Here is a 27509-nt window from a genome sequence, read left to right on the forward strand (position 1 = left end):
AATTAGTTTAAACATATTTATTATACAACGATTGTGAAACAAGTTATTACAACATTATATTAATCACTCTCGTTGGCACGAATTTACGCGAGAGTGTGGTCTTGTGTTGTGGGGGAAACCGGAGAACCCGGAGAAAACCCACTTGTCCGGCTTGGTGACCACAAACCAAACTCACAAGTGGGTTTTTTCCGGGTTCTCCGGTTTCCCCCACAACAACTACTAATTAAATAATAATGCAAACGTACACAGACGGTAATACAGCAATGACACACTTACCAGTTTTGTTCCTATGTCCATTACTCCGCACATGAGTTTAGCCGTGTCTCCGACGATGAATGTGACATTCGTTTCGTCCCTTGTAAAGTAAGGCCTCGGGGCGTGGTCTCTGCTGTTCAGTCGAAACCCGAGCCCTGAAATTATTCAATACAGTTTTCTAATCAGTTCAGTGTTTTCGTTAAGCAAAGAATAACATACACCTTATGTCAAGTTCGAGTAGAATCATGTCTCATTGAAGCATGACACGGTAAGAAATATAGAGTTAAATGTCGTCTTTATTTCAGTCCGTCTTCTAAGCTCCAAAATCGTTTTCGATACATAGGGATACGAAACATCTTGAATAATGGTTTGTGTATTCGTCAGTAAAGTTAATATATTTATTTTAAACATTTATTTAAACGACAACAACAATCGCAAATACACTCTATTTTGTTAATGTGTTCTTTTTTATAATATTAAACTCCATAATTTATGGCAACATTAAAAGACTCTGAACATTTGCTGGATTCTTAATGGATTCTTCAGTCTTTTTTGCAAGTACTTTCGATAAATTACACGTGTTAATTGAAAGAAAAGTATTCGCTACAAGTCGATGCCGAGAAGCGATATTCACAAATCAGGTTGTAAATTGCATATCTGATCATAAGGGTGCCAAATATACACCTTATCGCCCAGTTTTATATTTGTAATCTTACAACCTAGTTAAACTTGATTTCAGCTCCTGCCGAGAACAGCCGTTTATTTTCATATAATACGTACTGCCATGAAAGTAACAGAGACAGATAAATGCTTCGTTGTGTTTGATTTTCGATTAGTTGATCTTTTACAACATATCATACCGGATAAACGGCACTACCGCTGTCAAGTTAAGGAGTAGGTATTTCTATAAATTGTTTTCTATATTGTTCTATAATTGAAAGCTTCTGGTTTTTCTGCAAGATTTTTTTCCATAAAACAAACAAATAACAGTTTATTAGCGAAAGTAAAGAGAAACTTTTACTTCATAAGAAAATCTACTGGAGGGCTTGAAAGGGTCGTAAAGAAGAAGGTCTTTATATCTCGAATCCGATGTAGATACATACGGCGTCACAATGATGCATTTAAGTTATTCGATATCAGGGGTTGTATTCAATAAGCATCTTAGTGAATATTTTCAACTCATTGAGAATTTTGTAATTTTTGACAACGATTATTTTAAATTCACTCTACTTTCCATCAGATTTATTCATATTCATATATTATTTAGACCATTTTTTTGTTTATTTTCATATTTTTGGTGTAAAAACATTGTTCGTTTTCTTAAAATTAAAATAAGGAAAAAAAGCTATTTTCTCTAAGTTGAAATTGTTATTCAGACGGTTATTGAATGCGCCCCAGGTCAAAGGCAAACTACTTAATTTGAATATTTGATCTTTTTGACCCAATATTCCTGAACAAAAAATAAGAAATACTACTTTTCTATGTTTATTCATAATAATACCACCATTCAAGACAGCAATACTTTTTACACAGAGCGTTAAATATTTGCAAAGTAAACAACGATTTACCGCTGTAAAACGTTTATCAACATCATACTAGTAATCGTTTTTTGCAGCTAGTGTCAGAGGCCCTAGAACACAGATCCAAATTAACCGTAGCAAACATTCATCAAACGGTATTTTGATCAAGTGCATCGAAGCTTTTTGCCTGTAAATGATAAATCCAGCCCTAGCAGTCTCGAATGAAATTGCTAGGTCGTTGCAAAAAAGCAGGCGATGAGGTAAAACCAAAAACAACTATACATAATCAGAAATCAAACGTACAAGATAAAAACTGTATTTAAATTATTTGATGTAAAGATAAGTGTATCGATTTTTGTAAATAGTTTTGCGTGCTTATGTTAATCTGAAATTCAAACTTCTAGCAAGTTCGGATGATTACGTTAGCGTCCTAAAAGGGAACTAACGAGACTACCAAATAAGATTTTGAAATACGTAATTTTGCTTCTCTGAAATATAACTGAACTTACTTAGGTCGTTAATCAGGTCTTTTGTACCACGTGACCCAAGCATTTCGCCTCGCGTCTGTCGTCTGATAATTTCGGAAGTCACACACAAGTATATACAAGCAGATCAAGAGAGTTTGACTTTGTATGCCTTGGATCAAGGACAGCTACAGAATAACTCTTTGACTAACAAAATAAAATAGTCTTGTTAAGGACACTGAAACGCTTTCTACGTTTAATTAATTGGATAATACACAAGAAGCGACAGGACGGCAATGCATTATCGGTATAAAGGGCGCAAAATAAACTTTTAACGACTTCTAGGATAGAAAATCTTATTCATGCGCATTATCTACAAGTAATTACGCAAACGTCAGCACGGCGCCAAGAAGTTATTTGAATATGAAACAACCAATCATTATGTCTTAATGTCCAGCAGTAATGAAAGGAGATTGATTTTATTTCTTCCCAAGCTGCATCCTCGTCGACGGTATACACAAAGCCCGGTTGCCTGTAAAGAGATCCTAATGCTGATCTTAAATACTATTGTCAGACAGGTTTTTGTTTGAACGTCAGGAAGTGATATTTACTTAGAAACAATAGTCATAGACGGGGCCTATTGATCGGAGACTTAATTTGACAGTTCTAAGCATCAAATGTGGTTATAAGACGCCGTCTAGAGGTCGGTGAGCGACGGAACATCCAGAGGTCGGAGAGGGGGACTGACGGTACAGGCCACACTCGACGGTAATGAGACGAAATAAAAGACGGAAAACGGTCCTAGAAATCGAAAACCAACATTATTAGTTATGTTGTGTTTACTTTCAAATAAATTTTGAAATGTGAGATGCAATATGTTTTTCTATGGCATTTTATTTGTAAAATATCTTATGTGAAATGGAAAACAATGGACAATGAAGTTGTTACTAGTTTACTACTGTTCCTTAATATTTACCGTAAAACATAAGTAGACCTATCAATTGTTGCTGTCTAATACGTCTTCAAATAAAGACATGTGCGTTCCACAATGTAAAGAAAAAATGCTAAGCATAAATTGCTGGTGTCTTAAAATATATGGGAAACATTTTAACAAAAAAATATGCGGGCATCCATCTACTCAAACATAGCATTGGAAAAAGAAGAAAAATGAAGTTTTATTTGAAAATCAATATTCAAATTTAAAAGCCATTCAAATCATGCTTGTGTTTACACAACAACATGGACGATATTGGCATTCGAAACAAGTTAAGAATGATCTGTTTCAACAGGTGATGTTTCAACATAATATTGCCAACAATTTAATAGGTTCCCTAATTGCTAAAATCATTTTACGTTTTTCTTAAAAATATGCACATAGAGTACCAGCAAAAACGCACCCTTTCATATCTGCATCGTAATTTACCTACTTACAATATAGGGAAATCTCAATGATACACTTACAAGATCTTGTTTGCTTTAGTTTAGCCTGCTATATGCCATCTTCCTCTACACACTATTACGCAAGTAATGCATAATACGAATGCCCCTCTGGTGTAGTTGTTTAATTTGGTATCGTACGAGCGGCACAAGCACGCGACTGGAAGCGTTATTCTCGCAACTGTCTCCCTAGGGGAAAATAATGTCGTGCTGTTTTGAGGCTTCAAATTCATCATAAGACAAAAGCGAAGCCAATGTGCGCTGTACAGTTATTCTGAAACTAGCATATTTGTTTTGGCTTTGTCATTATTGTAATTACATTGTTTGACGTGGGCAATAAACTAACAAGAGACAACGATGACATGTTTAAGATAATTAAGGTTGACGATGAAGACCTGTTGTACTAAAATCGCCTAAAAAAGAGAGACGAGTTTTTCTGCACCAACTAATTCATTGCCGTAAAGCAAAGGAGTTGAACATCATTAGTCATCGCTTGTTTTCATATTTTACGGTAAAACGATTTCAAAGTCAAATGAGCAGTTAATAAAGGCAATCAATAGTCCTATAATTCGTCAGCAAATTACAGCCTACTTAGATTTGAATTCACCTCTCAAGCGAGTCAGATCTTTAGTTTTTAACATCATTAAGTATTTGGAGTGAAAACTGAAATGGTGAAAACTGCGCATTTAAAATTGATTCGCTTCTTCGCATTTGTCATCCTGTATTTCTTCCTGCTTAACGAGTAAGGTGATAGGCAAGAAACCAATTTTCGTCACAATAAAAAGATAAAAGCTTTTCAGTGGTAAGAAACCAATGAACACAAATCTTAGACTAATATCACACCAAATTGTATTCCTGGGAAAAGAGCGGTCTCCTAGGCACATAACGTATAATGTATTTATATGGATAGTCTATTAAATAAGCGGCGAAACCAAACAACAAATAATAATGTCCAACTTGGGAGGAATACAAACAAGGATAAAGCCAAATGCCCACTGAATAAACAGTTGGTTTATTTAATAATTGGATGGTGAACATAACGAACTCCTCTAGTGCATGAACGCATCAATCCTATTGCATGCGAGTCGGACATGGATTGTTTTCATTGAAGTGTCTGACGATTGCTGGAATCTATGCAATGTGGGGGGGGGGCAGAAAAGCAGAGGGTGTGGCCGACCGACGTCGATGTTCCTTTATTTGACATGATTTTACTTGCTTTTTCAGCTTCTCTTAAAACCATCATCCATAGTATGTTTCAAGTACAATTTGAAAGGATATTATCAAAGTCAAAAGCAGATGATTCTAATCTAAAGTCAGTCAATTATGGCCTAATAGTTGCAAATTATTTCACGATCAATGTATCGGAAGCCTGCTATTGATCGTTCTACGACACGAGAATGAACTTAATCTGACGGCAATTTAGCCTTTGTAACTTTAATGGACGGGTTCACGTTTGGTCAGAGATAAAGATCAGATAAAACAAATCATGTGAAATGTGAACAAATACTTGTTTCAATTATATAACATCAACACAGTTTCAATTAAGAGCTCTGTCGCTGAATAAACGAATTATGACAGTCAATGCTCCGTTTTGCTGAAAAGCGTAAGCAACGCTTTTGAAATTTGAATTATTTTATGCTTGGATTTTCAAATAATATATCCATCAGCTGGTAGGGTTCATAAAAGAGAGTAACCTTATACAATTTTTACAAAGTTTATAAAGAAAACGTTGCTGACATAAACCTATGACCGAGTCCCTTTACACTACTTAGAAACTGAATAGTAAGCCTACCCGATTCGTTCCATTCTATGTAGATTTAGCATGATTTCATACAGAAACAATTATTACCAAACTGCACTAAACGAGTGTTCAAAGAAGCCTTTTTCAAATCATTGTCAATAGTTGATTTTTATAAGGGTGTCATGAAAATTCATGTACGAGATTTGTTTGGCAACGGGGTTGTCCCTGTAGTTTCCCTTTTTGATAGCATTACAGCTGGTAAGGTTAAGCTACATATGTAGAACGTCATAATCCCACTTCAGTTTTATTTTTGTAGCGTTTTCTTGCGACAAAGTTCCTTAGAGTGTTACAGTAGATGGTATTATTAACATCGGTAAAACTGTGTAATGTTGATTTGACAGGCGTTCACTCACATAAGCCCACATATATGTCTAGGTTGACTTACATCTTGAGAGAATGCTAAACCTTACTTTACGACCTGTGTTACCTCTTGCTTCTCCAAAGCCGAGACATTGATTCCCTCCAATACACGTTGAGTCTAGGGAGAGCAGGTGCCACAGCCAACACAACCACAGGTGGTAGTATCGGTCATAGACGGTGATGAAGACCTTCTTATTGTGCATATAGTTATATATCAACAGAAGTTCATCATCACCGACAGATACGGAACCTATGACCACAACTGATAATTTCCCAAAGGAGTTAGGCGAAAGCACTTCTTATTTTCTTTTTTTCGTAAGTTGCTTTGTGACCTTCAAGATTCCAACAAGCATTAAGGAAAGGTTCAGACAACTGAGGGTGTCCATGCATTATAATTATCGACCAGTCAAACGGACACAAAAGCACAAAGCGGATTTCAAATAGTAATTATGTCCGTCTACGAAGCAAATAAGAAATGTGTCTGCATTTCGCCTTTGAGAAATAGTCCGTTGATGTTGAAGGTGATGGTAACGGCTGGGGATGGTAAATAACACACATGACCAACACCATCTCAGGCGGCTACTCGCACCTATGGTGGTCATGGCTGTATTAATGTTGCACTTGCACCTGCTACCGCATGACTGAATGCGTAAACGGAGGGGGTTAGTGGAACCCAGGGGATGATTATTCTGACCACTCATTCATCGTCCTAAAGATGTGCAATAATATAGAAATTGGACATTTTGCTTTGACTCTTGTACTCTTGAAATACTGGTTTTGTAAAATATAACGAGCAGTAATACACAAAACTATATTATTTAGTGATCTTTCGCAACATATTTTAGTAAGACCGCTGCTAATCGACAAAGTGTATACCACGTATAGGCCCTTCTCTACTTTTATAAGGAAAGAAGGAACACCGCTATGTAATATATTATATTAACTAATAAATGTCAATATCTTGACCAAAGCAATGTTTTATCCGACCGATTTTGCTATCGAGCTTTTAGAATGTCCCTTGCATTTATGCTCTGTCAGTAGAGAATTACGATATGTTTTCCTCGCTAGCAATATAGTGTATATTTGATATGCATTTTGTGTAATTAATATGAGTATTCCATATTAATAATATCTGTCATGTGTTTCCGTTCCGGATAGAAAAATCCGACCCGAGGGCACCTGCGTTGCCAGGTAACGAGGCTTGCCGAGGGTCGGATTTTTCTATCCGGAACGGACACACATGATAGATATTTTTTCTAGCATACTTTAAATCACATTGTTTTGTGAAGAAAATACATAAATAGCGCATTTTTGTTCATTTCACCAAAAAACGCGTGCGATGAGGTTTACTGATGTCATGACGCGCAGTAATTTGTATTTACTGCATACGTCAATAAGTTCCTACGATATCACGTCTTTTAAGGGTTATTTTGTTTTGCTTTGAAGATATATTTTTGTGAAGTTAATGTTTATGGAAAAAATCTATTGAAATCGCATAATAATGGTTACATAAAGTGCATTATAAAATAAACTAGAAATGTGTCCATAGGACACGGATGCCCCCACTTCGATTTTTTGTCACAGAAAATAAGCCATAATGATTATTCAGGATAATCTCAAGTCTTTTTTGCAAATAAAGGGCCGTAACTCCTAAATGACAAAAGCGATTTCCATGGCTATCGAACTTGATCAAGATATTATGGTCACAATCATGTATGTAAAGTTTGGTGAGGATTGGACACATACTTTTCAAGAATTAGATTGGAAACATATATTTTTGAAGTATTTTTGGCAAAAAAGGGCCGTAACTCCTAAATGACTAAAGCGATTTCCATGACTATCGAACTTGATCAAGATATTATGGTCACAAACATGTGTTTAAAGTTTGGTGAGGATTGGACAAACAGTTTTCAAGAATTAGATCGGAAACAATCTTCGGGACGTACGTACGTACAGACAGACAGACAGACAGACAGACAGACAGACGTACGTACGGACAAGGGCAACCCTATATGCCGCCACTTTGTGGGGGCATAATAAAAAGTATTACGTCACAGCGCGTGACTCATCTGGCATGGGGGGTGCCAGATGGAATTTTCCAGCACGGCTGAATTCACCGGAAATGCATATCCGGTGTGCTGAAAAGTATGATGAATTATTAGTGTACGGTGGACACATTATGTACATGTATCGTACAAACACTAGTAATGTAGGCAGGTGAATGCAAACGTCTGACTGAATGTCAGTATCTATTTTGGAATGTTACGATGACATCTGGAAGACATGAATTATGCATTGTTCTGACAGTTATTATGCTATTTGTTTTCACGTAAACAGGTAATCCGAAATACATGGATATTTCGATGACATATCACATGATTGACCATTTTAACTTTCTGAAAAACAGGCTGCTTTATAGTTACAATACAGAGCGTTGAGTATAAAGTTGTTCTTTTTTGTGAAGAAAATAGAAATGATTCTCAACATGTTTTATCTAAATGTAAATCTTGTTGTTATCAATTGTGTGTTTGACTGTTGTGCAATCGCTCTATCAGTTGAATACCGTCAACACTTGGAAAACAACTACAAAAAAGTACTGCAAAACCTTTCTTAACATCGAGCATCAAACCGCTCATCGAAAAGAACAAGTCCCATATCCTTATTGCTACATGATGGTAAATACTGGTGACAGAAATTCCTTCCAACCGAAATTACTTCTCTTGGGACAAACCGACAGTGTCAATATACCGAACCCGGGGATATAAAACTGGTTTCGTTCTTTCCTCGCAAATTCATTGATTTTAACAAAGTACAGTCCTAGACCACAGTGTAACTACAGTCAGCTAACTTCGGCGGTGAACTGGAATAAACTTCAACTTTAAGTGCACGTATAGGTTGAGTTATCGATTAGTTTGGTTCGTTTCCTACATTATCCACAATTTACACTCAGACAAAGGATAATTATGAGAATGTAATAATCAAGAAAAAACAAATCAGTCCGATATCACAGCAGGAAATTATTTTTACGGGGACAAGGAAGATTGGGAGAGTGGAACACGCGTAGAACAAGAGAGATTAACGCAATAACATTTCATGTGGTAAGTTTTCTGATAAGTACCAAAGATTAAAACCTCCAGGACACATGAATAGACATACTTTTTTAATTGCCAATTTATCATAGTGAGGCAGCATTGCTTCTAAAAACAATATATCGAAAAAAACAACAACATAATTTTAAAACAGTTGACGTAACTGTTGACTAACGGGGATTTTGAGAGTCGCACGTTTTTTTTCTTCACATCTTTCATGCCCTCAAGCCGCTTTCGATCTATATTCGAGCGCGACAAAAATCACAGTTTCATTAATTATTGAAGAAGCAACTCCGCAGCAAAGAGCGTTGTATTTCAGAGAAAATTAAATTTGGCTTTCGAGAACTCGCCTTAACATATCTCCTTTTAAACTTTCGACGGTACGAGTTTCGTAAGCTCATGTTTTCAGCGTAATGCGTATTGTTACAGCTCATAACAAAACAAATTGCATTTTCATCGAGGAATACGGATGCTCTTATGTAGTATAATTAAACTAAGATTGACATACACGCGATGTTTTAAAAGCGTTTTTTATCGAATGTGAAAACTTATCACGCCCATGAATGTCCGATACCATTAAGACAGACAAGTTTTGAATTTCCTATTACAAGCGTTGCAATATCACATGTGCGGTGTGCTTTTGGACCGTCCGTCCGTCCGTCTGTCTGTCTGTCTGTCTGTCTTTTATATGTTTTCCTTCTAACTTTACAACCTTTGAAGATATCAATTTCAAACATGAAACATGTAAAAGAATTGGCAATATAGTGTTATTCAAAGTACACAAACACAAATCTATTATGAACATGTGCATCGTGATAAGTGGATTGAAGAAACATATTTGAAAAAATATACATTTATGTGAATTATCTCCCTTTGCTTAATATTCATTTGTTTAATCTTCTTATTCGATTTGGTTAGTGTTTATAACAACTATGTACATACTCCATAACAAATTTCAATATATCTGAAAAAATAAAGCAGTCCTGATCAAAGACAAAACATTTTCACTTTTAATATGCACTCAAACCAGTCCGTCAATCAAACATGCTATCATTCGAGGCCCTTATCATATCCTGATATGGCTGTACTTTTTTGGTATGTTTGCACGTCACTAAGTTATACTGATCAGCAACTTGCGAGTGATACGAATTTATTAACTAGTTTAACAAAATTGTAAATAACCTAAACCTAAAAACTTCAATATGTTTTCTACCGTTACGATAAATGTATTTTGTAATATAATAAAGCGTTTTAATACAGCGTAAAGGCACTTTCATTTGCATCACGCTGGGCTTAAAGTAGTAACAGCTGGGAATTTAAAAGAGAGAGCAGTCACGGTGGAGAACCCACGTGACTTAATTGGTAAAGTGCACGGCAACAAAGGTCAACAAGTCTCGATTCAGGTAAGGTTTTTACAGATAACTTTCTTAATATTTGGAGAATTTTTGTGAAATAAAGACCATAAACCCCGCATTTAAGAGCTCTATCCACAGTAATAAAGAACTTTCTCTAATATTCTAAAGTTTTCCTGAAAATCTTGACCAACTGATTTCTCAGAGTTGAAATCTTAGGCAAAGTACACGGCTTTTGACAAATCTATATCGCTTTACTTCATGCTAGCCGTAAATAATTCATACACAAATCTTATTTTAAGCAAATTGTATGCATTTTAAAGTTTTTAGCTGGTATTGTTGAACTTCTTATAGTTATTTCAAAGGCGAAAATGAACTAAAATCAAATTGATAAAGTACACGGACATTTTAGGCTTGATAAAGTACACGGTCGTTTACAACCTTCAGTGTATATACTCATTATTTCACTGACTGGTGCTAAAACGAGTTATTATAAATTTATTTATTATTTCTATTCTTCAAATTCATTATTGAACATTGCTCCATGTTTTAAAAGACGCAATGTAATGGAGTGCCAAAAGAAGAATGAACGCGTTTTAACAGTTAGACCGACGGGGTCGCCTAAATGATGGGCTCATTCTCATGAATCATGGAAACATGTGTTATCACACTAAAATTCAGTCCCGTTTTTAACAATATATTCGCAATTGGCATATAAAGGGCTTGAAGTTTTTGTAAAGGGTGTTCCACTTCTTTTTCGTATCGTATATGTAAAACGTGTTTGTATTCATTATACACGGTAAACAGTAACACATAACTGCTTAATAACTTTTCATTTTGTCAATTTTGAGAAATAAAAGTGTTCTTGTACTTTTAATGTCTTCGATTGCTAGCTGATTTGATAGACTTATGATTTTGTGATATTTGTTTTATTTCAAATTATGAAGACTCCGACTTTATGCAAAGAATGCGGAATGGCATTTCAAAATAAAAAAAAACAACATCTAGTAGACCACGATAGAAGGCATTCTGATCAGCCATCGTTTTTGCGGGAAAGTGTTTACACAGACACAGGTTAGTTTTTAGCTTTATTTTTTCGCAGAGAAATAAGAATATACTAACAGTTATACTTTTATTATGACTCCCCTCGTGTAGAGGTTAAGATTTGCCGTCGTCTGAATGTGTTTTCATCGTTTTTTAGGGGTTACGTTTTTCACATAATAATGTGGTCCGTGTTTCAGTGGATAGGGTCGTTTAGTTATATGATGCTGATTACACGATCAAACACTCATTGCGTGGCAGTAATAAAGTGTTTTTTATAAATTATATTCAAGTACTGACATTGCCAGCATTTCTCGCTAACTTGTGACAGTACATGTCTTTTTTATAGGTGCAGCAATCACGGCGAGACAAAGTTGCACGTTTGCAAATATTGTGGCAAAACTGCTCTTGCAAGACTTGAAGATACACGAAAGACGCGAAAGTGGCCAATTGAAGCTAACGTGTGATGTGTGTGGGTTCAAATTGGGTGACACGACCAATCTCAGTGACCAGATCTCTACTAGACACAGGGGAATGACACGTCACAAATGTCTACAGTGTCGCTCAGCGTTCAAGTTCAAATCTGGACTCAGCAGGCACGTTAAGGCGAAACACACCTTATCAGAACACATTGAAAGATCACAATGGTCTAGTTAGAAGTGCATTCCAGTATGTTGCCGAGTTAAAATAACGGTTTGATGAGTTTAGCATTTTATTAAGATAAATAGCAAAACGTACTTATACCAAATGGTGCTCTTTCAAAATGTTCGTTTGTCTTACAGTACTGAAAAAAATGCTGTGTAAAATTAGTATGAAAACGGATTGAGCATAAAACATTTTCACAAGGTTTAGAGATGCATTGTTGTCATTTTCCCATTGATGTCCTATAAACTCTTAACTGCATGTATCTTATATAATTCAGCAAGCTTTGAAACACAGTTATTTTGTAATCACATTTCAGCCTTTAGTCTAGAACATTCTAATGTTCCATGCTCAGCTCTTATCTAGATGTTCAAGTCTTAGTCATAGCCTGTAAGTTGGTAATATAGTGTGCTCTCATTCCTCCTTGCTGTTTCCCATCTAACTCCGAGCCTCAATCTTTACAATGAGTTCCTGTCTGTATTGTTCGAACGACCACAATTTTACTGATGTAGATCAGATAATATTTGTTCAGACTGAACCAAATAAAAGATTCAGCGTTACCTGAAAGGTATGAACAATATGGTCTAAATGTGGATATATATATAAACTAATTGTGATGTGCCTATTTTATTGTTTTATATCACATCAAAATAGGAATAATCATGAAATTTATAATCACCACAAACGGGCCGCTAACTACAGAGATGTTTTATTCGCCGTCAGTCCAGATTATAATTTATAAGTAAAACTATCTGATTTTTGAAGAAATGTATGTATGGTTCTGTATTGATCTGCATATTTAAAAGTAATCGAACTTATAATGGCAGACTTTATCTTAAATTATCCCATAGACTATCTTTCAACTCCTCATTAAATACGATTGCTAAATATTTAGTTATTTAGGTGTGCGTTATAATGCAAAATGTATTGATACAACTTAAATGAAAACTAAACACTATACATTCTGACTTCACGAATAGAAAATGCTTATATAACTATTAGTTTGTAAACCGCACTCTGCTTTCAAACATAAACTAAAATGACCGTGTACTTTATCATCCTAAAATGTCCGTGTACTTTATCAATTTGATTTTAGTTCATTTTTACCTTTGAAATAACTAGAAGTTAAACAATACACGCTGAAAACTATAAAATACATAAAATTTGCTTAAAATAAGATTTGTGTATGAATCATTTACGGCTAACATGAAGTAAAGCGATATAGATTTGTCAAAAGCCATGTACTTTGCCTTAGATTTCAACTCTGAGAAATCAGTTGGTCAAGATTTTCAGGAAAACTTTAGGATATTAGAGAAAGTTCTTTATTACCGTGGATAGAGCTCTTAAATGCGGGGTTTATGGTCTTTATTTCACAAAAATTATCTAACTATTAAGAAAGTTATCTTTAAAAAAACCTTACCTGAATCGAGACTTGTTGACATTTGTTGCCGTGCACTTTACCAAATAAGTCACGTGGGTTCTCCACCGTGGCAGTGGCCACTCGTATTGTGTAATTTTGTGTACTTTAAACTTGCACTGTAAGAGGTGTTCACAATTCACACCAGAATTACTTAACAGATTTATCAAAAAGCAACTTAAGTGTCTTCAATGAATGTGTATTAATTCCTGTAAAAATGAGCTTGAAATTTAGTATCAGAAAAAAAGATTTTGCTGTCTTCTTTGCGTTCTTGTTTTTAAATTAAGCACATGAAGATTGACAGGCACACCATTGACTGAGAGCTCAAAGTTTTATTCATTTACATGGTTGCAATGATCAGTACACTAAGGCACATGACCCTCATTACCAAATACGCTTTATTGTCTGCCGACCGGTGGAAGTCCTTAAACACTCCCCGGCCTGTAAATGCACTTTGGTAATTTGATTATCTCTATCCATATTTCATTAGATGCACGACACACATTTCTAGACCAATGGAAACATAATAGAAATAGGCAAGAACGTCTTTAACGATATTAGGTCGTTCCTTTGATCATCATCATTTTAGAGAATATAAAACATATAGCATATATAAACATAATTATAATATCAGGCTACTTTGATACCGTATACTATTGCCGTATTTATTGGTAACGAAAATACTGGCATGCAATGTAACGATCAATAAACATAAAACAAGTATTCACCTATTTCAGACTACGTTTAATGTAAGTGAATCGCAATAACACTCGAGGTTGATTTGCCTGAGACTCTCTGCTACCTTGGATCACAAATACCAGAAATAAGTACGACAAAAATGCAATAGAGCATCATATAACAAGGTTGTACAATGTTCCTATTCATATGTTCTTAACGATAAGACATAATACAGACAATTGTTTGAGACATTGCTCACTTTCACGTGAGCATCTACAACAGTCATGCTGCTTAACTTGAATCAGATTTTAAACATATGTGACTAATATTGCTCCAAAACACCACTTTTAATAGTAGGCAAATTGTTTACAAAACAACTAAACTTTGTATACTGTGTAATAAACAGGACTTTATTAACACATCAAAAGCTTTTACACGCGGTGTATACACCTGTATGAATAATGACTGGTAGGACAACAATGATTCAGTGTTTAATATTATTTTTTAAAGCAATGACGTACAAGTATGAGCCTATATTTTAATAACTGAAATCTTTTCAAATATATCATTCGTTTCTTGGAAAATGCGTTCATCATTCTTGACTTTGTTTGTGTAAACATGTCAGTGCCTGTTCCTTTCCTAGCTAACAAAACAGCATTTTAAACATCATATATCCTACAATCAGATTCCCTTGTGACACCTATATAAATCACAACACATTAACTCAGTTTTCTCCATGTGTGTTCGCATTGCATAATATTTAAGGTCGCTGACAGTGGAAGCAAATGGGAACTCGTTCCAGAAAACTCTTCACGATGATTATCAACGTCAGACGTATTCACGTTTATTGCAGTTGGGTAAAAGCTGCCAATATCTTGGTGACCTTGACCTTAAATCAACTTCAGTGTCATAATAACAGTAAGGCGTGAACAGGAATCGACGAAAACTAACTTTCTTCACTAAAATCCATATGGTTTTGGTTAAAGCCAGCACATTGCCTGTAAGCGAGGAGCGTCATAGTTGGCTTACATTTTATTCAGTTTAGTAGTATAGTTTAGACAGATTTATTATGCATGCAGAATTCAATTTTATATGTGCTTTTTGATCCCCCTCTTCGTTTAAACCGAGGAGTTTTTTTTATCAGTTTTGTGTTTTACATGTTGATGATCATAGTGAAAATAGCGCGAACAGATAATGGAAATGCAGAATACTTTTGGCGATGAGACGTGTGTCTGTTGGTTTAACTTCAAGAGGACCATAAATCAAGTCGGAAGTTCCTGTGTTTATATTGGCAGAAGATTTCCTCAAGAGTGATGTACCATAAAACTGATTAGCATGCTTTGTTGAACGCTAAGCTAGAAGTAGTGCTGTCAATAATATGTTTGCAATAACTCATAAACACCAGTATTAATCAGGGGACCTTAGGACTTATCACAGTGGCTGTACTTGAATGAATAAGGTGTATGCATAGGCTGTACTTGAATGAAAAAGGTGTGTGTATGCATAGGCTGTAGTTGAATGAATAAGGTGTATGTATGAAAAGGCTGTACTTGAATGAATAAAGTGAACATGAATGCATAAGGTGCATGTATGCATATGCTGTATTAAAATGAATAAGGTGTATGTGTGCATGGACTGAACTTGAATGAATAAGGTGTGTGTATGTATAGGCTGTACTTGAATGAATAAGGTGTATGCATAGGCTGTACTTGAATAAATCAGGTGTATGTATGCATAGACTGTACTGGAATGGATAAGGTGTATGTATGCATAGGCAGAACTTGAATGAATAAGGTGTATGTATGCATAGGCTGTACTTGAATGAATAAGGTGTATGTATGGACAGGCTGTACTTGAATGAATAAGGTGTATGTATGCATAGGCTGTACTTGAATGAATAAGGTGTGTGTATGCATAGGCTGTACTTGAATGAATAAGGTGTATGTATGCATAGGCTGTACTTGAATGAATAAGGTGTGTGTATGCATAGGCTGTACTTGAATGAATAAGGTGTATGTATGCATAGGCTGTAGTTGAATGAATCAGGTGTATGTATGCATAGGCTGTACTTGAATGAATAAGGTGTATGTATGAATAGGCTGTACTTGAATGAATAAGGTGTGTGTATGCATAGGCTGTACTTGAATGAATAAGGTGTATGTATGCATAGGCTGTACTTGAATGAATAAGGTGTATGTATGCATAGGCTGTACTTGAATGAATAAGGTGTATGTATGCATAGGCTGTACTTGAATGAATAAGGTGTATGTATGCATAGGCTGTACTTGAATGAATAAGGTGTATGTATGCATAGGCTGTACTTGAATGAATAAGGTGTGTGTATGCATAGGCTGTACTTGAATGAATAAGGTGTATGTATGCATAGGCTGTACTTGAATGAATAAGGTGTGTGTATGAATAGGCTGTACTTGAATGAATAAGGTGTATGTATGCATAGGCTGTACTTGAATGAATAAGGTGTGTGTATGCATAGGCTGTACTTGAATGAATAAGGTGTGTGTATGCATAGGCTGTACTTGAATGAATAAGGTGTATGTATGCATAGGCTGTACTTGAATGAATAATGTGTGTATGCATAGGCTGTACTTGAATGAATAAGGTGTATGTATGCATAGGCTGTACTTGAATGAATAAGGTGTATGTATGCATAGGCTGTACTTGAATGAATAAGGTGTGTGTATGCATAGGCTGTACTTGAATGAATAAGGTGTATGTATGGACAGGCTGTACTTGAATGAATAAGGTGTATGTATGCATAGGCTGTACTTGAATGAATAAGGTGTGTGTATGCATAGGCTGTACTTGAATGAATAAGGTGTATGTATGAATAGGCTGTACTTGAATGAATAAGGTGTGTGTATGCATAGGCTGTACTTGAATGAATAAGGTGTATGTATGAATAGGCTGTAGTTGAATGAATAAGGTGTGTGTATGCATAGGCTGTACTTGAATGAATAAGGTGTATGTATGAATAGGCTGTAGTTGAATGAATAAGGTGTATGTATGAATAGGCTGTAGTTGAATGAATAAGGTGTATGTATGAATAGGCTGTAGTTGAATGAATAAGGTGTATGTATGCATAGGCTGTACTTGAATGAATAAGGTGTATGTATGCACAGGCTGTACTTGAATGAATAAGGTGTATGTATGCATAGGCTGTACTTGAATGAATAAGGTGTATGTATGCATAGGCTGTACTTGAATGAATAAGGTGTATGTATGCATAGGCTGTACTTGAATGAATAAGGTGTATGTATGCATAGGCTGTACTTGAATGAATAAGGTGTATGTATGAATAGGCTGTAGTTGAATGAATAAGGTGTATGTATGCATAGGCTGTACTTGAATGAATAAGGTGTATGTATGAATAGGCTGTAGTTGAATGAATAAGGTGTATGTATGAATAGGCTGTAGTTGAATGAATAAGGTGTATGTATGGACAGGCTGTACTTGAATGAATAAGGTGTATGTATGGACAGGATGTACTTGGATAAATCAGGTGTATGTATGCATAGACTGTACTGGAATGAATAAGGTGTATGTATGCATAGGCTGTACTTGAATGAATAAGGTGTATGTATGCATAGGCTGTACTTGAATGAATAAGGTGTATGTATGCATAGGCTGTACTTGAATGAATAAGGTGTATGTATGCATAGGCTGTACTTGAATGAATAAGGTGTATGCATGCATAGGCTGTACTTGAATGCATAAGGTGTATGCATGCAAAGGCTATACTTGAATGAATAAGGTGTGTGTATGCATAGGCTGTACTTGAATGAATAAGGTGTATGTATGAATAGGCTGTACTTGAATGAATAAGGTGTATGTATGGACAGGCTGTACTTGAATGAATAAGGTATATTCATGCATAGGCTGTACTTGAATGAATAAGGTGTGTGTATGCATAGGCTGTACTTGAATGAATAAAGTGTGTGTATGCATAGGCTGTACCATCCTGATGAGGCTGTACTTGAATGAATAAGGTGTGTGTATGCATAGGCTGTACCATCCTGATGAGGCTGTACTTGAATGAATAAAGTGTGTGTATGCATAGGCTGTACCATCCTGATGAGGCTGTACTTGAATGAATAAAGTGTGTGTATGCATAGGCTGTACCATCCTGATGAGGCTGTACTTGAATGAATAAAGTGTGTGTATGCATAGGCTGTACCATCCTGATGAGGCTGTACTTGAATGAATAAAGTGTGTGTATGCATAGGCTGTACCATCCTGATGAGGCTGTACTTGAATGAATAAAGTGTGTGTATGCATAGGCTGTACCATCCTGATGAGGCTGTACTTGAATGAATAAAGTGAGTGTATGAACGAATTCAACATACGTTTTACCATACTATTGATTTTTTGCTAAAGAATATTAAAGTAAAAACGTGTCCTTAAACCATTGTTATGAATTAGTTCTTTTTTTGTGCTGGTGATTGGAGTAATTCTCAGTTGTAACCTATCTCAAATGTACTATATTTTAAATAAATAATTCACTATCAAATAATGAGTCGCCGTTTTCTTAAGCACTGAACTAAACTCCAATACTACATAATGAAAAGGTTTTTGTCCTTTCTGATTTATTTTTACCTGTCAGATAGTAACCAAATAAGCCCATACACGTACACGACTGATAATCAAATCTATAACTGTATTTAATGATAAATCTTTAAAAAAAAAGTAAACAGAGAAGTATAACATTGAATTTCGAGAAACGAAAGAAATCCCATCCTCTTATTTCAAACAATGATAATTTAATAGCATACTAACATGATAGCTTCTTTTATGCACCACGATTTCAATTTAAAATAATTGTACAACAAGCAAGCCTTTGGGAGTACGTGTAACAAGAAAACCAAATCAAAATCCAAAAGAAGCATTGAAATTCACATATGTTTTTCACCTGTTAACTAACTCTATTACTGAGCACATTGCCGTTATATTTCAGATTAACGTGGCAGTAGAAATGTAATGTAAAGCAATACACTGAGTGACGTTTTCCCAACGGATTATATTTGAGTTGTCATGGTTTCATATTATGAGATCTCAGAAATAAATATTTTAGAGAGTTGATTCAAAAAGCGAAATAAATCACCGATTAACAAACTGAGGTCTCTGAATGCACTTTTACCTACCCTCTATATGCATGGACAACAGCATCATTCCAAACTTTTCTGAAATAAATATACTCGGTTTACTGTAAATGCTGTTGTGTGGACAGTTTTTGACTACTCCTCTCACAAATTCAATTAACAAGCTCGTCGTTACTGCAGCTCCATAAAGAAAACATGTAGTCTGAGAGTAGATTTGATGTTAAATTTAAACATTTGTTTTAGCAGGGATTATTTTGTCGATATACATCGATTTGTAAAGTCGTCTATTTTTCATAGATCGCTCTGCCCTCTGCGCATGTGCGAAGTAACTATGATTGACAGTTTGGGGTTTCTTGCGGCAGTTGAAGCTCACGGCATGATCTGTACTCATCTATCAACTCGTATTGACACCTATACAGTGAACAATAAAAATAATTATGTGACAATATTCAAATACAAATTTCATTTTAATATACAACCAATACAACCATTGTTGTGCAAGCTCTAGACGATCAGATATTAAATTTTATTCAGAACTTTAACATTTAGAACAACTCATGGCCATTCCTATGTGGAACTACATTCTCCATTTTTTTAATTTACTCGTATAAACCTCTAAAAATGAAAAATAAGAAACCATACACACTGTTTACATACATATTCCACTCATTGGCACTATAACGGAAGACGCGTTGGAGCATTTTCAACACATAACAAAATGTTATGGCTCCAATGATTACCCAGCGTGAATAAGTTAGAGTTCATTTTGGCGATCTAAAGAAAATAGTGCGAGTTTTCTCGGCCTTCGGACTCGCTGCGCTCGCTCCATGTTCTTTTGATAGCCGTAATGAACTCTAACATATACCGAAAAACAATGAAATGAGATCGCTTACACCTTTTCATATGCACCCGACTGTGTTTATGATTGATACAATTTTATTTAGGAAAAACACTTTCTAAAATGAGGATCTGACGGTGAGCATATCTTGAAATCAGCTAGAATCTAACAACAACCATGCGTTTGATAGATGCAAAACATATAATTATCTTCGTTTAAAGCAGCAGTTTTGTTTTATAACTATTGATAATATTCTGCTGTGATCATTATTCTGTAACAGTTAATGAAATCACATGGGCTTAGAGCGCTCCGTTCCGTTTTCTGTAGATGGCAAAAATTGAATGCTAACATCATTATTTATAGACGCAAGAGGTTCTACAGTCTGAGGTTATTTCGGAACAACGTCTCTAAAACAATGAGTGTATTCTTGGTATCTTTTTCAATTTGAAAATCTATCTGTTCATACCTTTGTTGTCACAATATTTTCAGTATCTCCTGTTTGCAAGGCATTATTACGAATTGTTTTAAAACCGAACGTCACCTCAATGCACCGGAATATGCACGTCAGCGCATACGGAAACATCAAGTTGAACATAACTTATAACCGAACTCGCTGGTAACAAAAAGTGTCGGCCAAAAATAATAGCTTTATTATAAACAACGTATACTCATTTCACCTAATACAAATCAAAATACAATAATATTCGACCATAAACACGAATATTTGTGTCCATGCTTTATAAAACCAAATAGTGTATTCGTCTCCAGAGTCTAATTCGGTAAAGTAACTGCCTACAGTTTGACTTCTGCTGCCCACAAAAATGTCCGCAACCGTTCGTCTTCGTCTTTATTTATTACTAAAAGAACTAATTTCACCTAACCTAACCGTTTTACATAAACGCATTCCGCATTTTTCAGATTTGTTAACATTTGATTGCTTATAGGTTGAGATTACCATTGAACATCCCACGCCTGACAGAAGAGATCCCGACTCCACCGTCAGTCACAGCGTGACGTTCCTCATACAATTATGTGCTTTCTTAAAACTAATAGAATGATTTGCCAATAGATTGCAGACGAAATAATGAAGGACATACTCAAATTGACATGATGCATTCGTCATCACATAAATGCGTTTGTGTGTCTCTGTTATAAAAAAGCATTATTGGGTATAATTTATAGCTTTCAATTATGTCTCTTGTGTTTATATAAATACGAAAGCATAAACGTATAGGTTTTATAAACCTATTGGTTCTCGGCACAGTTTAGTTGAGCTATTATAAATTGGTAATGTCGGATGCAATGTAAAATATTTATTACGATAAAACCAAAGGGCTTAATCAATGAACCGTTTTTTGTTGGGTGCATAGGTGCGAATGGGTTTTGTAAAGGTAATATTGAATTGAGTTTCCGGGTTATTTTAACACGTTCAAATGCTTGAATTTAGTGCTAGTGCTAGTGCTAATGTTAGGACCTGCGCTGTAGAACAGTGAGTTCTTACTAAGCATTCACTGACTGTATCAAAGTTGTTACTTATAACGAGTACTTGAAATTCCTGGAATGCACCAGTCAATTGTAACCACGCCCTTCCGAGGCCTGGGGAATAGCGGGGACTTCAACTTTCGGTCCAGACAAGCCCGGGTAAAATCCCCACCATGCGGAGATGAACTCCAGGTAAAATCCCCGCCAAATGCCCGCACCCCAGGTACCCTTGGTAAGGCCAATTCCCCGCTATGTTTGACGCGAATACAAAACCACCGCATTCACCCGGAACTGCGGGGCCACCTGGAACGTAAAACCACGGCCCATTTCCCCGGCTATCCCCAGTATACCCCCGGACCTGGGGGCCGTGGTTACAATTGACTGGTGCATAATGTGTTAGTCTTGGGACCTAACGTGTTTCTTCACCTTGAGTTTTGTGCCTTTAAGAAGGACCTTGGTTAAACTAAAGGTTACTGAGCTTGACCGTGTATTTTTTATTGTTTTATTTGTATAGATTCGCAACATCTTAAAACAACTATATTGTACACAAAGATAGCTACATGAAATATCTTCATATACATAAATATAATAATGGATGACTCCTTGAATAGAGCTCCAATCATTTTACAGTCGTATTGTGCAACACAATTTTATAGGACAAGAAAACAAAAAGAGGAACAACGACCTGCCCAGGTATGAATTAGATCCCAAATTATAGATATTGCATATACAATATTTGGGTTACCCACTTTGATACAGTTAGTGACACCAATGTAAATTTAAACAAACTTGAGAAATACAATCTCACATTTTCCTTCAGTTAAGAAGGTAGACCTGCACTTATATAGCCTATAAGAACAAATACATGTATGAAGAAAATATGAGATATATCAAATCAGTAACTACTTTAAGTACCTAACAGTTTGCTTTCATAACCAAATCCAGTGAGAGAATCTATTCAAAGAAATACATAATGGCAAAAGGATCAAGGATGGGTTGGATGTATAATTCAACAACCACATGCTGCATTCAACAAGCGCTGTTTAGGTACTCTTAATAATGAATGTGATAATAATTATTCTAAAATGATAAATTGGTAAATAATATTTATACTTGAAAACGATGTTCAACCAGACTGTAAAACACAGTGTTGTGCGTTCAAGTGTTTATCGTTATTTAATTGCAATATGTTTCAGCACACGGCACTCGCCAGCATGCTGGAGACATTTCTGGCTCCCAAGCCCTCTGTCTACGCGGGGAGAAGTGTTTATATTAAAGACTTGTAAATGAACAAATTGGTTTTGCAGATACCTACAAAGAGCAGTTGGCAAATAAAACAGAAAGTTAAGTACCTGCTATTGTCTTGTTCGAGAAGGTGTTTCATTGCTGAAGTTCCAGAAAACGACAATATGAATACCATCTGGGGCAGAGCAAGTATCTAAAACACTGTTTTGCATGTACGTGGATTGCCGATAGTTTGGCAATCAAGACCTTAGGAAAAGGAAGTGGTTCCACTTTCCACCACGAAAGATCATGGTGATGCTCATAAAGCGTAATGAGTTGTCACTTTATTGGTTTGCAGTTAATGGTCCTTTTCCTACAGCAAAACACTCCTCAATTCGTAATAAACAGACAAAGTTTCGAAGTAGCTCATTAATGATCACAATATCTTAATGGATATTGACTTGTTTGTATTCAATGAAAGTGGTATGCGTATAAAATACGCACGCATGGAACCTGAAGAAATGAGAGTACTAAACAAACTTAGAGGTTGAAGCTCTTTCATAAACTGTTAACGGTCCGTTCAAAATATCAAAGGAACTATATTATGAACAACATTCTGAATATAAGGAATTCTGACCCATATAACTCCATTGAAACTGCACTGAAAACCGCTGTCATTTATTACAAATTCGATGGATAAAAGGATCATTCTTCAACTGCTGGAGTGTACTCTGCGAAAGGTTTTCAATAAGACGAAACTATTTCAAGGAAACAATTTTTTTTTCTAAAAGTGGCAATAATTTATTGTAATTTAGTTTACAGAGTTTATACTTTTTAGTTTATTGGCCTCAAGCAACAGCTCAGATGTCATCCCCTCACCCTCGGGACAAGAAATAGTTTTGACAGTTTCCCAAATAACCATGAAATAACAGTGTTATTACTTGATCAAAAGTGTACCTTTACAAAAACGGGAAATAACTGTTTTATAACCCGATCAAAATTTTATTTGAACATGTTTAAAGTATTAAAAAACGTTAAGGACTAATTTGGAAATGCCAATGACGTCATAGCGCGAAAGGGAAACACTCCATACTGTTTACCGGAAAATAATTAAATCTTCGACAAACTGATTCCTTTCATGTAAAACAGCAAATAATAAAATATTAGTATTTAAATAACGATTCAGGAAATAATAATTAATAGTTCCCTATTCGCCATGAGACAAGTCAGTCACTCTAACACATAACCATAGGCATACGTATATATTAACATTGTTATACTCGTACGATTGGCAATTTCGAATTAAAACCCTCTATTAAGTGAGTTACAGAAATTCAGAATTGCTTTAAGCATGTTTAGATTTTCGTCGCATCGGTTAAATATATAGAAGTTGGTAGGTGGAATAATACAATTTGAGAGCAAAGACTTTGCCCACATTGAAATGTCTTATAGAAGAAAAAAATCATTTCTTGATTGAATGCAGCCTGTATACAAATATTAGATCTAAATATATTCCAAGACATTATTGTACTAACCCAAATATGTTTAAAATCATAAAATTGCTGAATAAAGATCATACGGTTTGTTAAAGAATCTTTCTATTTTCGTGTATAAAGCATTTGCTCAGAGAAGGAAATTCATTACTTGTCATGATACATGATTCTTATATGTTTTAGTACCAGCCGTTAAATAGTTGTAAAAGGATTTTTACGTAATAATTCTTTTGATTAACATTTGCTACTATTTTTGTTACTGTAAACGATCTCAACTAATTACAAAAACTTATATTAACCGCCAGGCAAATGTTAAATAATGGAAAATGATCATGGACTTTCATGGTCTACTTCATTGATGTATATATGTGTGATTTTATGTGTGGAAATAAACTTGTGTTCTATATATTACCATTGACATTCGGCATAGATAAAAGCATTGGTACACTCATTATATTACCATTGGCATAAGCATTTATTACCATGTATGTACGCATATATACTATACAAAACGGAATAAAACCAAAGGCAACTTCGCCTTCTTGAATTTACGAATTGTATATCTAAAGAAATCAATTACCCACTGTGCCGCAATAGTTAATTGGCTGTTTCTTCATCACAATTCGAATGATGTATAGCAAATCGTCTACAACGCTGAGAGCTTGTTACCAAGAGAAGAGATTGAAAATGTGAGGTTTGTTATCATCCACCCATATATCAATGCTGACGCGTGAGTGATTGATCACAAATGTTTCCAAAGTAATTGTCATTCTGGCCAAGTATAAAATGAAAATATTGTTTCAAAACCAATGTTTCTGTTGCCAAAAGCTCTCGCCACGTCTCGACCATCAATGGAGTTAATACTGCTTGGGCAGTTTAATCTAAATAATAAAAAAACTATGCAGGTCCGGCAAAAACCCTTGTCCAGGTTTCACAGATGCCAGTGTGAAATGAACGGCATATTTATATTGCAATCTAAATGTCAGCAGGCAGTGTGATTGAAAAACGGTTGAGTGATGTCACAGATAGCCCATTAACTTTAATAGGCGAGTTATTCCATCAACTTTTATTCTTTAAGTGCAAGTCAATTGTGTCGTATATGACAGCAATGATTATTCAACTGAATTCTATAGGTCAAAGATGTACATACGACATTGAAATCTAACAATGGTATTGTTTTACACCATGAAATGGTTCAAACTTAATTGTTTTAACGTAATATCAATAACACACGACGATTTATAAAATACCTTTTCAAAGGTCTGCAATTGCCACGGGATCATTAATTGTGTCTACAGGATACAAGACAGTCACAGTTAAAGTACATGCTCGCTTATCATTGCATTGAAATAATAGAAACTAGATTACAGTAGGTCATAATATTGCAAATGACCTCTTTGGGCATTGTAAAGTCTGCAACAATTCAGTTTACTTATTTTATGCATATTTAATCAATCAAATATACGAGAAGAAAATAAAGTTTTATACCAGAATATTTTAATTACTCCTATGATACCGATAAGTACATCAAGGCATATGAAAGAGAATAGAAACATTACTCTAGGGAATTCTGAAATAATATTAATATGATTTACAGTTTATAGTTGCTTTCGTTTCATGTTAAATCACCAGACTCTCGTATCATTAAGATGAATTTTGGCAGATAATTAGAATTTAATGGTGTAAATGTATTCATATTTCTGTGATAGGGGAAAACCTCTCGAAATGAATTGTGGAAACGCTTCAGCTTCGTAAGAATAACGACTTACTTAGGCTGTTTCAGCGGCAAAATATCTAAACGATGGAGTTTTTAATAATGATAAACTTCGATAAGCTATGATACCACACAAACATCAAGGAAAACAATATTGGTATGAAAAATTATGTTACTAGTTATGGGCGCTCAATGTAATATTCAATGTATGTCACTGAAAATGATCATACTGACATAAAAAGTGTGAGCTCTCTGAGAGTTGTTTGAAATAGTTTCATGTTCCCATAAAATGATGCAAACGATAGGTTGAGATAATTTCAACTATTTAAAGAGACTCGCTTATGTGTTGGTAAAATGCACTTTTTTGAGAACGAACTTATGTGTGGCAAATCATTTAGAGTGTTCAAACTAAGATACTGACGGCTGGAACCTTTCAACAAATGTTGATAAAAGCTCAAAATATTGTCGCTGAAGACTACGATGTAACGCTTTTTATAACAAAAGGCTTTAAAGTTAATTTCTTCTATGTTTGTGTATGAGTACTTGTAGGCGTGTAATTTTGTTGCTTCCCTCTAAAACCGGAATATATTTTATAGTTAAAGGATGTTTTTTTCTGCAATTTCGAAATCAAAGAATAAATTAGTTATACTTGAAGTGTTTTCAGATGCATTACCGGGAAAATAAATAGTTTGGTGCAAAAATATGAGCGAGTTCCTTTAATATTGAGTACAACTTGAGTGCAATAGTAATGGCAATCTTTGAGACAAATGATAACAGTCTGAAACTAATCCAGATAGGTGTTTTGAATTATCAAAAAAAAGCTAGCTATATTTTTCAATGAATATTGTATTTTTCTTGCAGGTGTTCTGTTTACAAGCGTTCTACGTGTTAGTTTTCGCACTGAACATAGCTGGTAACCTCGTTTCCCGGAGCGGTGCCCGTGCATGTCGTGCCTGATTCCGCAGTATGACCGGCTGGTATTCTAGTAAAATATTTCCAGGAAAGTTCCAAAGCGTTTATTAACGTTTCCAATTGAAATATAATTGTTTTGTACAGAAATACGTACAAATTTAATAAAACTCTATTCCATTTTATAAAATTGCGTTAGCAAAGGAATCCCCCTAATCTTTATGAACTAAAGATTGACTTTGGATACACACAAATACGATCATGAGCGATTAAACATCAGATCTTATTTGATCATTTGGACAAGACATCGTTTATAAAAAGTTATTCCATAGAAAGCTAATGTTATCCAGAACAGCATGCAGACCGATCATTTACAGTGAGCAGGTGCAGTGACAAGGTAACTCCAGAAGCGGTTCCCATTAGTACGTCTCTGCAGATAGATGTACATCTGGGACGATTGACCAGTAAGAGTCAAAAGATATACAATATTTTTCTTTTTTACCATAATACTACGATGGAAACTACAGGGACAAGCCAAGTAGTCGAAAGTTCACAAATAAACACTTCTATAAAGGCAAAAGGCAAGATACGAACGTAAAAACACCACATTAACAAATACAAGCACCAGAAACAGACCACAGAGCATCAAAACAGTTTTACTCATAAAAGATGTATC

At 35.2% G+C, this 27509-nt stretch overlaps 1 protein-coding gene across 2 annotated transcripts in view; it reads right to left on the reverse strand.

Annotated features, from left to right (window-relative positions):
* LOC128229130 (tyrosine-protein kinase-like otk) overlaps positions 1 to 27509 on the reverse strand; it is a 64112-nt gene that overhangs the window by 11423 nt on the left and 25180 nt on the right. For both annotated transcript variants that reach the window (XM_052940839.1, XM_052940838.1), the window contains exon 2: positions 277 to 410. In XM_052940839.1, coding sequence (XP_052796799.1) covers positions 277 to 410 — 134 coding nt within the window. The remainder of the gene's footprint in view (positions 1 to 276; positions 411 to 27509) is intronic.

This window comes from Mya arenaria, chromosome 3 (assembly GCF_026914265.1).
Source record: "Mya arenaria isolate MELC-2E11 chromosome 3, ASM2691426v1".
NCBI lineage: Eukaryota > Metazoa > Mollusca > Bivalvia > Myida > Myidae > Mya > Mya arenaria.